This window comes from Taudactylus pleione, unplaced genomic scaffold (assembly GCF_031769625.1).
Source record: "Taudactylus pleione unplaced genomic scaffold, aTauple2 ptg000647l, whole genome shotgun sequence".
NCBI lineage: Eukaryota > Metazoa > Chordata > Amphibia > Anura > Myobatrachidae > Taudactylus > Taudactylus pleione.
This window is the reverse complement of record NW_028285049.1, coordinates 1878707-1897253: the sequence shown is the minus strand read 5'-3', so window position 1 is coordinate 1897253 and position 18547 is coordinate 1878707. Positions and strand designations below refer to the sequence as shown.

Genomic DNA, 18547 nt, shown 5'->3' with positions numbered 1-18547 from the left:
AGCTCTTTGGATCTCATATTGAGAGTCGACAGCAACTGATTCCAAATGCAAATGTCACACCTAGAATCAACTCCAGACCTTTTACCTGCTTCATTGATAATGAAATAATGAGGGAATAGCCCACACCTGTCCATGAAATAGCTTTTGAGTTGATAGTCCCATTACTTTTGGTCCCTTAAAAAGTGGGAGGCACATATAGAAACCGTTGTAATTCCTACACCATTCACCTGATTTGGATGTAATTACCCTCAAATTAAATCTGAAAGTCTGCAGTTAAAGCACATCTTGTTTGTTTCATTTCAAAGCCATTGTGATGGTGAATAGAGGCCAAAATATGAAAATTCTGTCAATGTCCCAATATTTATGCACCTGACTGTATCTGTGTGCACCTGAGTCTGTATATGAACCACAACGGAACTTGGGATGAAAAAAGCTGCGGCCGCTACAATGTAGCACTTCGTATACAGAATCAGAGACTCAGGTGCACACAGATATACAAGTGTCACATATAAAATTAATCAGCACAGTCTGCTGGTGCGTCCTAGTCTCATTGTATTGGGACTTATATGCATTTTTGCAAAAAAAGACGCCCGGCGCTATCACCATCTCCTGGGACCTGGCGCACCAAGAGGGGCTTTTTAGCATGACTAAAGCAAAGATGTATGGACACATCTGTCTGCATCATAATGTAGAAGTAAAAAGAACAAGCACCTACTATTATAGTATTTACAGATTAATCAAGTGAATAAATCTGCTATAATCAGATTTATAAATCGGCTCTAGGCCGACAAGTCATCCGTGTGTGATGAATGTTGAGCTGGTGACTGTTAACATGCTAAGCAGGCTGACATTCGACCATGTTGACATTTTTGTGTCGACCTAATTAATGTCGACATGATAAATATCGGCATAACATAACACACCCGTATTTACTAAGAACCGTTTTGTTCATTGAATAATATTGCCCTTTTATGTCCTGTAGTCCCACGTATCATTAGATGGGTGAATCTTTAGGCCCTCCAATTAGGATATATAAAATTACATATTAATCAGTATAATACAGTAATATGGTGTCGTACTTTAAAAAAAGTATATATATAAAAATAGTTAAATGCAATATTTTTGTAAAGCGCGATGGGATATGCTGGCACTATATAAGTCAATGTTAGTAATATTATGTTCTAGAGATCCATATATTTCATAATCTCCGGTACATAGCACACTTTCCAGTATTTGAGTATATTCCTGTTCTATGTGGCTCAAAAGAAAATGAAACAAGTCATCAGAGGATAGTTTTTGGGTTTTTTTAAGATAATTTAAGATACAAATAAGATTTTAGAAAAAGATAATAAATGTAGAGATCTGGATTATGGAGAATATGAAAGATTTCCACAAGGTGGCGCACTTCTACACCTAGCTGATGATTTTTCAAGTGATATCCAGATGTGCAGGTGACATCATGAAGTCCAGTAAATCCAAGCAAGGTATAAATAACGACTCCTTAAGCTGGGTACACACTAGACCATATCTTGAGCGATTTGGCTGATTCCGACGCATTGGAACGACAAATCGTTCATATCGTCCGGTGTGTATGCTCTATCACGATGCCGTTTCAACCTGGCCATGCGAGTGCCACGTGACTGGCACTCCCTGGACACTCCACTCCACCTGCTTCATGTTGGCGATATGTGTGACACAGATGCATGCACAGATCAGTGAGATCCGTGCATGCATCTGTGTGTAAATAGCTTGTAAAGTGTTAAAATAATTTTTTTTAAAAACTGACGTGAGGTCCCCGCCTAAAGGCACAAGCAGCACCGGACTTTTCAGAGCCAGTCCTGATTGTGTAAATATGGGGGACAAAACTAATAGGGGTCCCCTGTATTTTGCACACAGTGAAAAACATATGATATTTAAAAAGGAAAACAATTTGTGTTTATATGTTATCGAATTGTATATATTTTTATTTATTATTTTGTATTTGTGACTGTATTTTATTGTATTTTATAGGGTGTGACTTACACACTTAATAATAACATTGCCCAGACACTATTCTATCGTATGTATATTGCACATTATTATATTGTGCAGAATGAGCTAATCTGGCATTAGGCTTTTACTGCTAACACAGGGCCTGATGCAGAGGTGCTCGCTGTTTGCAAGCGCTTGCACTAAATCAGGGCGTTTTTTTTGTTTGTTTGTTTGTTTCAGCCTCCAGGCCGCTCGCAAAGCTGTGGGTGACCACCCAAAGCTTGTGCGAGCAGCCTGGTGATTATCGCGACCATCGGGCTTGCGATGAGACCCTGCGGGAGGGTCTCGGCTCCCGCAAGCCCGAGTGGACTTCCTGCTCTAATAGAGCAGGAAGTCAACTACTGACATCACGAGTGATGTCAGTAGGGCCGCCCACAAACGCCAGGCGTTCCTAAGGGAAGGCCTACGTTTGTGCAGCCACCCCCCCTACCCGCCTACAAAACGGGGCGAGCTGTCAATCAACATTGACAGCTGCCCCGTCTTGTAGTGACCCCCGGAGCGACAGAGCTGCCGTCGCTCGCTGGGGCTTGCACATGCACACGCCAGATGCGGCGCATGTGCAGTGGGGGAACTACGACCCGCTTGCGAGCGCTGTGCGCTCGTGAGCGGGTCTGAATCAGGCCCACTGTTAGGACACATTGCTCTGCTTTTGTAACTCCTGGTGTAAATTTGGCAGATATTCCATTGTTGCAGAGCTCGATGCATCTTGAGATGCGCTGCGTCCTGTGTTGACATGGAAATTCATATTTTGTTTTGGATACATTTTCCCCTGTGTTTCTGAGGTATGAGTCTGACTCTAGATCCACTAAATGTGCAGCGCAGAACACCTTGGTATTGCACCAATGTGTTGTAGATGTTCCGCTGAGCCTATTATAAGGTACCCGCCTGCTCTCCCTTTTCAGTTTACGCCAGGAGGGAGAGTCTAAAGTGGTGCATTGGGCAAAAGTCTAAAGCAGGGTACACACTAGACGACGTGTGTTCCCAGCTGTCGGCAGATGTGACAGACAACATATCGTGCAGTCCGTACTCCCCACACGATGTCATTCCCCCACCACATCCTAATGCATGGGGTCATCAGTCAGTTCCTCAGATTGAGCAGCATGTAGTGCAGATCTGAGGATGCGACGGACAACCCCGCGGGAGCGTGCATAGGGCCCAATTCAGACCCATTCGCTAAGCTGCGGACGCACGCTATGGGCGGTTATCGCATGTTTGCACATGCGTATGCATCAAAGTATGCATGCGCTAACCAGTCACTGCGCCCGGGAATCGTGCGCTCGTAGTACACAGACTGGACGCCATTTTGAGTGACAGATAGTGCCGTTTGTGGGTGGTATCAAGGGAAGGTGCTTGTGAACTGGGGAGTGGTGCTGCAAACGCAGGCGTGTCTGGGCATCAGAACGGCGGTTTATGGGTGTGTATAATTAGCAAAGAAGCGTCATTGTACACGTCACTTGCTTATATTTCAGCCTGCAGTGATCGCAGTGCTTGCGGTGGGGTAGGGTCTACCTCAAGTGCTGCGAGCAGCTCCGATGGCTCTCGATGTTACTGATTAATCATACACTTCCTGGAGATGACGTGTGTTAAGATAGAAAAGTGGGCGTCTTTAGACTGGCATGCGTTTGCTCTGCCGTCGCTCTTAAGACTTAGAGGACATTCGTGTTTGCGGAATTTGCATACCAAGCCCCTTTTAGCTGCGAGAGAGCGCAGCTTAGCGTCTGGGTGTGAATCGACCCCCATAGTGCGTACACACTGGACGATATGAATGAATTGTCCTTTCAGTCCGTCGGAAAATGACAAATCATTTAAAAAATTGTCTAGCGTGTTCCCAGTTTTAGATTCCAATTTCTTTTCACTTCTAACAGTCCTTTGTTTCCTACGATAACGGGTAGTTCAACCTTCTGTATGGGTTTAGGGTTATGTCATCATAGTAATGAATAATGCCTTATATTTGCTAGCGCTTGCAGAACTTTTCCAGATTTTTGGGGCAACATGAACCAAGAAATGCACTTTGCCATCAAAGTGTAACTGCAAGGCACTAAATGCGTGACTTGATAGGATAGTACACGATCACTGCCCATTTAGATGCAGCGTGGTAACAGCTGTGCTCGCCTCCATACATACAGCAGCACTAAACTTTCACCGTTTCTGCTCCTTGTCTTATTTGAATAGATTTGCTAAGTGCTGAAGTGCACCTGCTCTGTACATGGCAAGGACCACCACCACTCTGTTTATGGACATAACTACCATAGCTGTAAGGGGTGCAGTTGCTATGGGACCCGGAGATGAGGGGGGCCCATCGTCCTTGTCATAGTTACAAGTGTTATATACATTTATCGCCATTGGGTGGTACATAGGGGCCCTTACTAACTTTTGCTATGGGGCCTTCAAATACCTATTTACGGCCCTGACTCTGCCCAACTCCTCCCATATGCTGGTGCAAACCTTTGTTCCTTCACACACACCAGAAAGTTTTTTGGTGGAAAGTCAGGCCCACCTACACAAATTTTGAGCTATGTCTCAGCTGTTTTGCAGTTCATAAATGAGGGTTATTCATGACTGCGGTGCAAAGACAGTTTACCACTGAAATCCCCATCAAAGTTCTCAACCTGCAACAGAATCATAGAAATAAGTGTGTTTGGCATCGTTTCTGGTGATACTCTCAGACCAGGTGTATAGAATTTTGCCCGTTTCCATTACAAAATTTTCTTGGACCCATTTCACAGAAAGGGAATGCTCTCAAGTTTATTACGTACATTCCCTTTTTTTCTCATTTAAATATAAACCAGTAACGCTACTTGGTAATTGCATAGCTAAGATCCATGTTGGTTAATGTGTCACAAGAACATAGTCAGCGATGTACAAAATGGTACTGTACAAGCTTAAGATTACTATAATAAAAATTAAATGATTTTAATTGTAATGATGTCATACCTGCCAACATTCCCTAACTGAAAAAGGAGACAAGATTAGTTGCATCACAATCCAATCAAAGGTCACACAGATCTGCCAAATACTACCTCGTTTTATGCAGATCTGCCAAATACTACCTAGTTGTACACAGATCTGCCAAATACTACCTTGTTTTAAGCAGATCTTCCAAATACTACCTTTTCTTGAGCATATCTGCCAAATACTACCTTGTTTTGGCAAAACACTGCCCCTTTCTTGCCCCATGAAAATATGGACAGTTAGCAGGTATGGCAGTTGGATGAATGAAAGTGTAGGAATGGCAAAATATTAAGCAAACATATTATTTCTATAATTGTAATAGTTGATGCAGATACAAATATTATGTATTACAAAAATGGTTTAAATTCTATATAATAATTTATGTTACATTATTTATTAAATTTGTTTGTTTCTCTTTTTAGAGTGATGAAAGTGGCCAGCCAGTTGAGGTAATGTTCCAGATAATGAATACATGACCTTTCTATGTTGTGTTTGTCTCTTAGACACTACAGAACACAGTAAAACAATAATTTATAAGTTAAAACAATACATGTAATCTGCCTATCTGTAATATCATATCAGCTGTCATTTTAAGAAAGGTTTACAAGCTATAACAAACAAATCTGATAATAAAGCAGGAAGGAACTGGGGGCCACAGGTGAAAGCTCAGAGGCCGATTGTGGCCCTGGAGTCCCTGGTTGTCCATCACTGTCCTAGATCCTTCACCATGATGGATGCAGCCAACCAAAAATGTACCACCTAGGGCGTAAGCAGCAGGCAACCATTAAAAGGGGCAAAATCGGTGCATACCTCTAGCAGTTGAAGAGTTAAGGGTCTTTAAATTAAAAGAGTTCACAAAGTTTAAACTTTGAACATAAATTAATTTTTGGGAATTCATCTGGAGCCTGATCTCAAATTCATGAATGTGGATATACAGTACAAACTGTAATACAGACCATGATACATTGCCACAGCTAACATTGCATTGTTTTGCTCCTAGAATGGAAGTGATGCTTTGCTCAGTATTAACGAGGATGCCGACAAAACCAAATTAGTAAGTAAAACGATAGTCATAATTTCGTTTACTTCTGGATTTTATTTTTTGTAAACCGCGTTATCAAGTGAGACCCCGGTTGTGTTTGGGAAAATATATTTTATCTTAACAAAAACATTTAGTCAAAACTGCTTTTCAAAATGTACAGTACACGTTACCGATGTAAAAACAGACATCATTTGGTACAATATCAGTTTATTTAAATTTTACTTCATTTATCCTGGTGTTTTGTTCTGGAGAAACGATAAACTTAAATACAAAACATCATAATGTAATATTTAAATAAGGCATGTTCTGTACTTGGGGTCTGATTCATCACGGATCGCAAGGCTGCGTTCGCACGCACCCGTTCGCTGCAAAAATATGCTAATGAATGCAATCGTTCAGCAACCGCAGCACCGAATAACATCGGACCCATACACACAGTTGTGGTTGACCATAACCTCCCTCGCAAACTGCTAAACTTCCTGTCGCCATCTAGATCTCCGGCTGCGTATGCAATCACAGGGCTTAATTATGCACGCCCCTGCAGCGGCGTTCAAACACACAGGCACGTCTGCGTTCCACCGACCACCCCCCCTCTCCACTCCCAAATGCTCACTTCTTGTCAAGCACTATGCGACTGAACTGCGTGCTCACCGCAAGTGCTTCCCGATTGCAGCGGCCGGTTCACGCACTGCGATGCATATGCATGAGCAGAACGCATACATCGACTTGGTTGCGTGCGAACGTAGCCTTGCGATCCGTGCTGAAACAGGCCCTTGGTTTGTTAGTCCAAACCTTCTTACACAACTTATCACAGAAACTATAAGCCAAATGAAAATGTTTAGAAAGTGAAATGCACAATAGAAAATGTTTAGAAAGTGAAATGCACGTAATGATTACCCTAGCCTTATGGATAAATCTGTCTTTATTTATTATTTAGTAAGTGTACACAGTAAATGGATCTACGAAAAGATGGTATATAATTATACCCATTCTTCATTGGGTAACAATAAATGCTTCAACCCAACGCGTTTCAGTTTGTACAAATGCAGCCAGAAGCCGGGCTAACGCATACAGCCGTATTGGGAAAATCAGCGCACTTACTTGTGGCTACATAAAAGTCATTGCCTTCACTTCCAATTTGCTGTTCTCCCTATTGAGTCTTTGCTGGTCCCTCTTTATTGGAAGCAGCCTCTGATATTCCTATTACTGTATTTTTAAGTGTAGGAGTTTTCTATTTGATTTATAGCTATAGCGCCTGATAGTTATTCTGTTTCCCAGCTGGAAATGCAAATGGTCAGAAGAATAAAAATGTCACAGAAAATTTCTCGCCACAGTTGTTTTTCCATTTTTCCTTTGATATATTGCTCACTTGAGCCTCATTTATGTCCTCAATAAATCACGAGCGAACAAGGATCAGGACTTTCTGTACACTGGTGGAAATGTGACTAGAAATGACTTTTTGCTTTGCTCATTGCCCCTGGAGGTTGCAAAAGGATTCTCATTGAAAGTTTAGGCCGAAGCCTGATCTCCATCACTACAGCACTTGCGTTGTTTACGTTCCTGTAATTAGCCTTCGACTCTCATTTTTAAATTTTCTCTGACAAAACAAAATGTAGGTTTTGGGTGTGGGCACACTACCAGGTGCGCCTAGCTAGTCACTAGTTGTCATCAAATGTAAACATTTATGAGATAGTAGCAGTCAGCAGTAAAAAGCCCAACACCAGTGCCGCAATTAATAACAAGGCAGCCGGGGCGGTCGCCCAGGGGCCCCCACATATAGCTACCTCACCAGAATGGGAGGCACTATGTGGCATAATGTGAATTAGGGGACAAAGCTGGGTACACACTAGTACAGAGGTTCCAAAACTCGGTCCTCAAGGCACCCTAACAGTCCATGTTCAAGGATATCCATGCTTGACCACAGGTGACCTAATTAGTATCTCAGTCAATTTGATTTAACCCACCTGTGCTCAACAATGGATATGTCTAAAATGCTGGGGTGCCTTGAGGTTCACGTTTGGGAACCTCTGCACTTGTAGATATATTGTTCCATAGAAGGCCAAACAATACATTCGGTAGCTGATCAGCAGATGTGTACATCCGATATATCTGTAAACAACGTCATTCACAGACATATCAGGTCGGCTTGCAGCACTGTCGATGCTGATATATCAGTCATATACATCGGAGCGTCTACATGTGTGTACAGGCGTCCTGCCGACCACCCGTACACTAGCTGCAAGGACCACTGAAACCGATAACACAAATTTAAATGTCCGCCCTGTTGTGATGACATATCGAGCGGCCGATTAGTAAGTGTTTATAGCTACCCACAAGTTAGTCGCCCTGGCGCCCCTGCAAACCTTAATCGGGCTCTGTACCCAACGCACTAGGGTAATTTTTGGAAGTACAAAATTGTAGGGCTTTTATGCAAATGTATCCATTTTTACAGGTACATATATGATATACGGGCAAAAATTATAGTGTCTGCGGTTGCATCATCTTTTGGAAGGTTGGGGGTCTTTTCTGACTGGGATTAGGCAGCTAAATGCAAAAAAAAATATTTTGTTTTGCTAGATCCTATTACTTAAATTAGATGGTGGCGTGATAAGGAACACTTAGGGCACTTCTTCTTTCAATCCCCGCAAAAGGAATTTATTTAGCCATTTTCAAAAAGATTCATTTTGCACCTTCCAGTTACTGTAGTTACACTTTTGCAGAGAAGTCATTTTTTTTCGGCGCACTCTGTTGCTGAATTCAGGGCATAGATGAAGCAAATCTGGGAAATATCATAGAGGAAAAATGTAAATGCTTATTTTGTGTCCACCATGCGTTCTGTATATTCAGATAGAGCCCCTTTATCGGAGTAGTCTGAATGAGCAGACCCATTGGCCGTTCTGTGGTTTCTTACACTTTTATCAATGGTATTTAAATGAAAGTTCATCAGTCGGTTTTTACACAGAGTATGGTCTACGGAGCAGGTATTAATCGTGGTTATGGATCGTTGTTTGGAACCTAATACATTTTTCTCTTCTTCTCCAAAATATGGGCGCAAGTAATATTTTTCTGCACGCCCATATCCCCCCATCTGTCTACTAAATCCTAATCTCTCCTTCCCTTGTCAGAACAAAAACAAAGCTTGTTAAGGCTGCAAATATGTGTCGGTAAGTGTAATAGTACAAAGTGCAATAGTGACATAACCAAAAAGTAACAAATGATTACCACCAAAAATTTAATGCAGTGGGTGACATGTGCTCATCCTCATGTTAGACAATGTCTTCAGTGCTAAAAACCATTGTGAATCCGCATGACCATCTGAGGTCTTGATAAACCTGTTTCTCACCCATTTAAAGAGCTATGTTAAGAACTGTTGTATTTGATATTCGACTAAGATGCAAAATTTAAAGCCAATTACGTTACACTACACCTCTCGGAGTGGCACAGTCGTGCCGAGCGTCACCACGTCATATGGCGTATAGATGCTAGATTTATGAGGACACATCTGTATATATTACACAAAGGGTAGCATTCATAATATCTGAGGAGGCCACAAGTCTTATGCGAATCCCCATCGCATCCATTTAACGACAAAAAAAATATTGTAATAGTAACCAACATAAACAAGACCTAGGTAAAAACAACATACACAGCGATATTGATTTATACACTTTAGTGTAGTTTGCTTTCTTGACACACCTATTAGACTCATTTGTTCCAATTGTTGCACCTTTTCCTTTGAAATGAATGGTTTCTGCATTATATGAACTAAAGCCTAACATCTGTAAAGACAGGTAATATTGTAAAGTCCCACATTTTACTAGGATACAAATATTTTCTTCTATTTTATGTCACTATTGCACGAGGCACTGCTGTGTATCACAGGTTTGATCACATTTACAATTTTAGTTTCCATTATTATTATTAACATGTTTTATTCAGGAGGCTGCGTAAAAACTATTTTATTTTCTGTCCATTTGGTGCTTTTTATCCATAAATCTCATTCAGAATATCTTGAACAGCACTTCTAATTTACAGAGGACCCATCGCTTACGGGTAGTGGATGTCACTAGTGGCCAGACACTCTATAGGCTGACATTTTTTGAATAACGGTATAGCCACAAAATGGCTGCCATTGTCTGTAGGCCATGGGTGTACAATAATCAAACTGCAATAGTCAAAGCCCAGCATGAAGTAAAAAGGGAACAGGAAGTGACGCCATTTTAGGTTGGCTTGTTTTGGCTTTTTATGATTGCAGTTTGAGAACCTCTGAGAACCATTTACATTCACTGGTTTTAGTACTTTTGTGGGCACCTCACTATTCTTTACGTTTTTCCATTTATTTAAAGCATGCTCATTTTGTTTTCACAGATTGTTGCTTACTATGTAGCTGCTCCACCTCTAAGGAGCGTATAATTATAATTCTAACGCATTTTCCCAACTCTTGAAAAGTTATTGCAAGTTAATTGTGGATATAATAAATAAACCCTATGGGGGGCAATGATGAAAACTGGGCAGAAAAACTGTTGTTGCCCATAGCAGCAAATCATATATTTGCTTTCATTTAGTACATTGTGCCAGCACCATTTTTTTCCAAGGGGAGATGGTCCACTGAAACCTGCATATGTGCCCCTTCTTGTATTAAAACACCCCTGCTGCTGGGTATAAAATGTGCACCTGGAAAAAAAACTTTTGTGCTGCAGGGCGGAAAAATTTAAATTGCACTGGTTTTGAGTTGTGAGAGGGTCCCGGCCAAGCCGAACTCTACAAGTTTGCAGTGTACATTATAGAGCAAACTCTTACTACAGCTGCTGTTAATTGAAGTAATTATATTTCTGCGTATAAAAAAAATTATTTATTAAATTCAGTATTATAAATTCATCTACATATCTGCAAAAAAGTTTGTGAAATTAAAAAATCTGGCAAAAAATTAGCTTTTTTTATACACCAATTTTTATACATTAATTTACTGTATCATCCATGCAATATTGTACCTGTGTGTTTTATAGTAGTAAGTCATTTTTTTTTTACTTTATTTTTTAAAGGGTGTTGACCAGATGAATTTATTTGGTGATATGTCCACCCCACCAGACCTCAACAATCCATCAGTAAGTACAGAATCAGCATTTTCAGGTCATTCTTGCAAGTGAGAAATGGAGACACAGACTCGGTTACTATAAAAGGTTGCTAAGTGCTAACATATAGCGGTATTATGTCATAATACTGCAAATGTAAATTCCAGGAAGAGAGCAAGATTACGAGTGTTCTTTACATATGACCTGTGCACACCTTGTTATGTTTTAGATGCTCTGGTTAGTACTGTATATAACATTACTCTGGTCGTGTCATGTGAACAGTCATTTCTCATTTCCCAAAAGTTCACAAATTATTTGCCCACTGGCTGACAGTAACTTTGTAACTACATTTAGTATTGATTAACGATGTGATGTATGAGAAGGTCAGTGGTTTGTGTACTTGGAACAATGACCATAGTTCACTGCAAATGTTGCTCAAGTTCGTAGAGGGTTTGGTTAATTTTATATTTTTGTAACTACTCTTGGCTTCAGAGATAATGAGTGTGAATGAACCAAGGAACTGGGGGCACTTTTCCAGACTTGTAATCACTAATTTAATAATGCATTGCTAGTTCCGAAAAAATCCTATAGATTCCCTTTTAGAAGTCATTATCGAGATCGTACATCACAGCTATTGCTATTTACAACCCAAAGTCCCTGTTTACGCCTGTTGCACAATTTCTGTTTGATGTCCTCTATCATTTACTTGCAACTTAATATTGTAAAATTTCTGCCATTTTCTCTGAATATTGAGCCTCTCGGTTTTGTGTCGTTGTGTGCTCTGTGACTTAAACTAGCCGTAGATGGAGATTTGTTGATGGCTCGCATTGTGACCAGATAAGGGCCCAATTTGGGCAAACATACGGTGGCCGAGATTGCACAGATCCAGCTTTTAAGCAGTCAGGCTAAATGATCATAATACTTCTGCATGACTGGTATTTCACAGCAGAATAGAACGTGTTCAAAAGGTACAAATTTCCGACAATGTCATCGTCAAGTTCCAGCTTTGCTTCGGAATAGTCACTTTGCACCATATGTATAAATTTGCATTTGACATTATTGTATTGTATTAGAGCTGGGATGAGATGGTCATTTCACTCCACTGTGTGGTGTGGTTGGAGTGGGTGCAAGGATATAAAGCATTGTATGGGTAATAAGTGCAGTAGGTGAAATTCATACAACTGATCTTCATTTGGCTTATCAGAAGTATTACTAGTACTGGTTACTAATCTTTGGACAGAGGTTAGTTGATTACGCGTACACTGATCATAGCGAAAAACCAACTGTCCTTATTCTATGATATTTTATCAATATCACTGTTTTGTAAATATTAGTTATGCCATGTTGCCCCTCTGTGATTTCATGTTGCACAGAGAACTCCTGTCCTTTGCTGACCCCCATGTGCTTTCCTTCAGCTCCGGAGCAGTATCGCCTCTGGCTCCACGAGAATCTTTTATAATAAATTATGGCAATAGGTGATAGAAAATCAGCCCTACGGCCACATATTAATAAATAGCTATGTAACTTTTTGCTCTTCCACAGCAGTAGTCAATGTTACTGAACAGAACCAACAAGAGAAAAGTCTGGGCAGCAGAAAGATGATAGGGGAATTCTCAGAGAGTGTAAAAATCATAGAGATATATATTGTAATAAAAAAATTACTGCGGTCCATACAAAAATGGCGATGGGCCAACCGTGTCGGTGGACAAGGCTTATTTTGTCCCAATTCCCCATGCCTTAATGTTAGAAGGTATGTTAATCAGTATGTACTTTAACTTTAAGGCATATTTTTGTCCTCTTAGCCCCCCCCCCCCGCCCCTCAGTTGAGTGGTCTATACAGTATTTGTTGCAGTTGAATGGTTTGATGGCTATACAGTATCTGTAGCAGTTGAATGGTCTGATGGCTATACAGTATCTGTAGCAGTTGAATGGTCTGATGGCTATAGAGTGTTTGTTACAGTTGAATGGTTTGATGGCTATAGAGTATCTGTAGCAGTTGAATGGTCTGATGGCTATACAGTATCTGTGTCAGTTGAGTGGTCTGATGGCTATACAGTATTTGTAGCAGTTGAATGGTCTGATGGCTATACAGTATCTGTAGCAGTTGAATGGTCTGATGGCTATACAGTATCTGTAGCAGTTGATTGGTCTGATGGCTATACAGTATCTGTAGCAGTTGAATGGTCTGATGGCTATACAGTATCTGTAGCAGTTGAGTGGTCTGATGGCTATACAGTATATGTAGCAGTTGAATGGTCTGATGGCGCTATACAGTATCTGTAGCATTTGAATGGTCGTATAGATATATGCATAGGCAAACGCAGGGGGCTGGGTTCCATCTGCCTGGAAGCCCCCCTCCCCAGCACACACATGACCACTGTAGAAATAGTAATATAATAGAATTTTGCTAGTGTTGCATGTTCTTCTCAGTATCACAAATGAAATAATTAGCACCACCTGTGGACATTTAATATGTATCAGACAGTAATAAATAACCTGTGCACCAACTAGGAGATCTGGAAAACATGCACTATTAGGGATGCACTGCTATAAAGCCAAATATGTATATATATGTCCAGGGCAGTGCTAGGTTCTGCTGCTCCTCCAGGATCCTGGACTTGCTCCAATAGTCTGGAATGGTGCCCACATCTAAAATAAAAACATTCAGCTCAGGCAGGATAGCCTACTGACACATCTAATGGCTTACTGTGATCACTGGTCCTGTATATGCTGGAATTATGATACACAATACACTTTGTATGATGCATATTAAAACTGGTTGAGAACTAATTCTGTCCTCTTCATGGACTGGCCACACTCACTCTAAAATCAAGTATTTGGAAACCCCCCTCTAGAAATCTTGCATTTGCCACTGGTATGTGGACACATCTGTATCTGTATTTACAAAATACGTTTTATTCAAATCTTGAATCTCAGTCGAACTGTGATTATCATCATCCGATCTGCATTTCGATTTTTGAAACCAGCTGAAAAATATTTCATGACTATATAAACTGATTTATTATAGTTATGCTATGTATTAACGTTTTAAATTTTGCTTGCTTTGCTTTATTTTGACTATTGTGCTTACATTCTTGTGAGTTGAATCTTTTATGTTAAATTAGGAGTACAGATAGATAGATATGATAATAATAATTTTATTTATACAGCGCTTTTCTCCAATAAGACTGAAGGCACCTTATATAGGTATATAGATGTGTGAGTGTGTGTGTTTATTTATTTTCTTGCTGCTGTACAATGTACCTCGTGATTTTCATGCTGGGCATGTTTAATTTGTATAATGTTTCATTTCATCTCTCTCCACCTCGATAGGAAAGTAATGATATCCTTTTAGTGGATTTAAACACTGAAATCGACACCAATCAGAACTGTGTTAAAGGAAATCCTTTTTTATCAAATGGCATCAACCACGCTTCTTCTTCTATTCCTCATCCCAAAGCACAATCACCTTTCTTACCTGAAAGCTCATCTTCTACCAATCTCAGCTTTTTCCCTGCACCTAATCCAGACCCCTTTTGTGATGATCCTTTCTCCGCTCCAGATCAATCAAATTCTTCTTCACTTGATTCTTCAAAACCTTTCAATCGTAAAATGGAAAATGTAAAAAGTGTAACAAATGGTCCTGACAGCAATGGCATTCTAACGAATGATATTGAGTTTGGGCAGCAGTTTGACCAAATCACCGGCCAGTCCGGTAAACAAGAAGCAAAGTCAGACCAGTGGCCTTTTAAAGCTAGCCAGTCAGCTCCCGTTACACGGACTCTAAATGGTGTACTAGGACAGAAACATAATGTGGGTTCACTAAGCAAACCAAAGTCAAATCCGTTTACCGAATGCCCATCCAACGGAGCGGATGGGCAAAATGGTGTAAGAAGGAACTCAGAGGGGAATTCCAGTTACAAGAGAGACAATACCAGCCCTCTTTCATCTGACCCTATAACTATTAGTCCTCCACCACAAAGTGCCAAGCCGGGAAGAGGAAGGAGAAGTGTAAAGGTGAATTTTTTATTTTTTTCCTTCACTATTTTGTTTTGCGGAAAACTTTTTTTCAAAAATAATAATGTCATGACACAACATTCCCCACTTTCTTGAGACATCCTTCTATCTTATTAATAGGTGTTACAATATTGCAAAAATATGTATCACGTAAAACCTCAGGGCATTGTTAGCTAATTATTTTTATTTTATTTTTTATAATTATCCATGAAACACTTTGCATGTCACCTCCATTGCATGTAACCTCCTGTTCTAGGTATGTCCAGGCAGACCAATGTTACAAATGTAGAAAACCTTTTCACTTTTCAAAGCGTTCTCCGATGGGACCCTTTAGCAATTCTGTCCGGTTACCGGTATAACAGAATCAGGGCCGTATTGAAGGCCACATGGGCCTGGAGCTGAAAATGATGAAGGGCCTATTATGAGAAGCAGATGAGGTGTGATCAGTGCTGTGTGGTGTGGCCAGAGCCACATGGGCATATACACCCTCTATAATCTCAGCCCCAATTTCTCCGTAAATATGTAAAAGAAAAAAATGCTTTATTTTGTGACGTAAGTAGAAATACAATGTTACTACTTATGATTTATGGCTGATCGCGTGGAGAGCAGATGGTCAGTCAACATCCTGCTGTCATGATGATGGGCCTATTTTTATTTGGAGGCCTGGAGCAGTAGCTCCATCCACCCCATTGTTAATCTGGCCCTGAACAGAATATTTGCATGGCAGCGTGGTTGTAGGTGTAGGTACTGGGAACTCTATTGTGATGTCTTATCGACCCTGGGGATCCCAAAACATAAGTTTGGAATTTAGTAAAGACCAGGAGTATACAACATTGTAAAATTGGTTTTGGTGGACATGTCCTTTAAGACATACCTTTATCCAACATTTCATGGAATTCTAATTCAAATGTGGAAAGCTTAAAATATTTTCTGTTGTTCTGAATTATTTACAAATAATTATTGCTAATAATAATTTATTATTGCTTCTTTTTTAAATGATTTCACTGCTTATAGATAACGATACCTGTGATGAATGGCAGCTCCAATTATAATTTAAGGGAATGCAAAACTGAGAGCGCTGCAATATTATAGCGGCAGCAATGACCTGTACGTTGGCCACAGGGGACATTCCAGGACCCAGACTGTACTTTAGTATGACATCATGAGCTCACAATGGGCCTGATTCTGAGTCGGACGGTGCTGCACCCGTGTGTGCGTCCTTTGTCGGTATTGCTTCCGTGACTTTATGGAAATGGCGTGTCTGCATGGATCCAGGGGGGAGCGATTGGAGCGATCGCCCCCCCAGCACAGTTTGTCCGACCATTATCATCTCTCTCCTCTGCATCATAAAGTTCAGATGAGAGACATGATAATGGCTGGGCTGTGCTGTGATCGGAGCTCCCAGTTAGGGGGATGTGTCAGTGACAGGCTGTCACCTGACCCGGGAGCCGGAGAGGAAGCGATCACAGCCGGCTCCTCACACCCTGTGATCAGCTGTGTGGTCTAAATAGACCACACGCTGATCACTGCTACAAAAAAAAAAAAAAACACCTCTGTCCAGGGAGCGAAGATCAGGCTCCGGTGATGTCCTCCCTCCAGTCAGCTGGTCTCCCGGCTCCTGCACTGTGACCCTGGTCAGCTGCTGCATTAAACAGCTGACCTTGTCACAGTGCAGGATGGGAGAGCAGCTGACCGAAGCCCGGAGGGAGAACATCACTGGAGCAGCGGAGGTAAGTGAAATTAAAGGGGGGGTTGCCGCGAGAGGAGGGTTGCCGTGATGGGGGGGTTGCCCACGAGGGGGGGCGGAATTAATCAGTAACTCGCCCCCCCCTTATACAACAGTCTAGATCCGCCCCTGGGTGCACGTGATGGTGAAATGTCTTGAATTACCGGCAGCACTGACAGTGTGTGTCTCAGTGCTTGCACATTCAGATGCACGCTAAAAAATGAAGGGAAGGCAGAAAGTAATATTTGCATATTATCACCGCCGCCGCTCAGCAAAAAGATGTAGTCTCTGTGTGCACGGTCTCATGAAATAAATCGGTCAACTGCGTGCGATATTGACGTTGCTTCCTACTCAGAATCACGCCCACGGTATCTTTGGATGCTCTCTTTATTCAAGTTCATAACACTGTTGCACATTCCCGTAGCAGTAGAGATTACCAAACAGCTGAGGCATCCCCCAACCTCCCTAACCAGCTTGTCCTGGTTGACCAGGTATGTCCTGATCAAGTTGGATGTCACAGGATGTCTAAGCAACCAAATAGTTTGTTGTCCAAAGTCAGGCCAAATCATTGCAGCCAAATCACTGCAGCCCACTAGTGACCCCACCACTGTGATCATTGTCTGGGCAAAATTTTGGACAAATACTTATAGTATGATGCTAATTTTACCATATAATAATGTTGGGCTATTTTAGTCAAAACACAAATACATCCATAGATACATTGTAGATACTTTACTTGTTTGCCACTAAGTGAAGTATAGATTAAAACTTCAATAGCTATTTAATCCTTATAATTAATGGGACATAGGTCAGACTTGTTTTGTATGCTGTGTTTACAGTAATGTTCTTAGTATTAATCTTTTAAGAATAACACTAATTTATTTTATATCTGTTGCTTTATGCTTCCATGCATGTGTAGTTATGGTAAGTACAGTAGTTCGGTGTCTCTATATTTGACTCTTGTCTTTAATTTAATAGTGTAAAATTAACGGACTGTGTTAAAATTAAACTCTCTAATTGTCAGCTGTAAGGTATGTGTATAGGTGTCTTTATAGCATATAGATGCAGTTGTTTGTCTTATTGAGCAATAATTATTAAATTATTAAATGTTTTGTTATTGCCAATTTAATAATATATTAACAGTATTCTATTTTTTTGTCACTATACTGCTGTGCTACATTTTTGTATTTTTTTTAATTAAGTAATTATTTTTTCATTTTTTTAAAGAAAACATTACACTGCATTGTGGAGTAATAAAGGATAAAATACAATAAATAATTATCAACAGAGGAATGCAGTAAAATACTATGAGTAGTGAATAACAAGGCTCTAAAAATATATCGGGGTTGCTCAACATATTTTTTTTTTATAGCTGCAATGCCATATATCAGAGTACCATCATTCTGGGACAACATGGGGTAATGTAATGAAGAGCGATTTGTGAAAATCGCAGATTTTGTGCGATTTTTGCAGCAGAATTTAAAGTGGCAATTTTTTTTGAAGGCCAACCAGGTAGGTTTTGCCTTTTAAAAAATTGCTGCTTTGAATCTGGCAAGCGAAAATCACGGTGAGTTATTCCAATGATACATGAGAGAGTGCAATACGGCTGGCAGTGATATATAACAGCAAGTAATAAGAATATCAGTCCCACATGACAGGGTGCAGTTAGGATGGCAAAATGATTAACATTGTTATTATTACCCTTTA

The 18547-nt window shown here is 40.6% G+C and overlaps 1 protein-coding gene across 3 annotated transcripts in view; it reads left to right on the top strand.

Moving 5' to 3' along the window:
* Positions 1-18547, top strand: part of DAB2 (DAB adaptor protein 2) — a 142473-nt gene that overhangs the window by 101262 nt on the left and 22664 nt on the right. For all 3 annotated transcript variants that reach the window (XM_088455240.1, XM_088455241.1, XM_088455239.1), the window contains exons 7-10: positions 5406-5432; positions 5984-6037; positions 11068-11130; positions 14431-15114. In XM_088455240.1, the coding sequence (XP_088311366.1) occupies positions 5406-5432; positions 5984-6037; positions 11068-11130; positions 14431-15114 (828 nt within the window). The remainder of the gene's footprint in view (positions 1-5405; positions 5433-5983; positions 6038-11067; positions 11131-14430; positions 15115-18547) is intronic.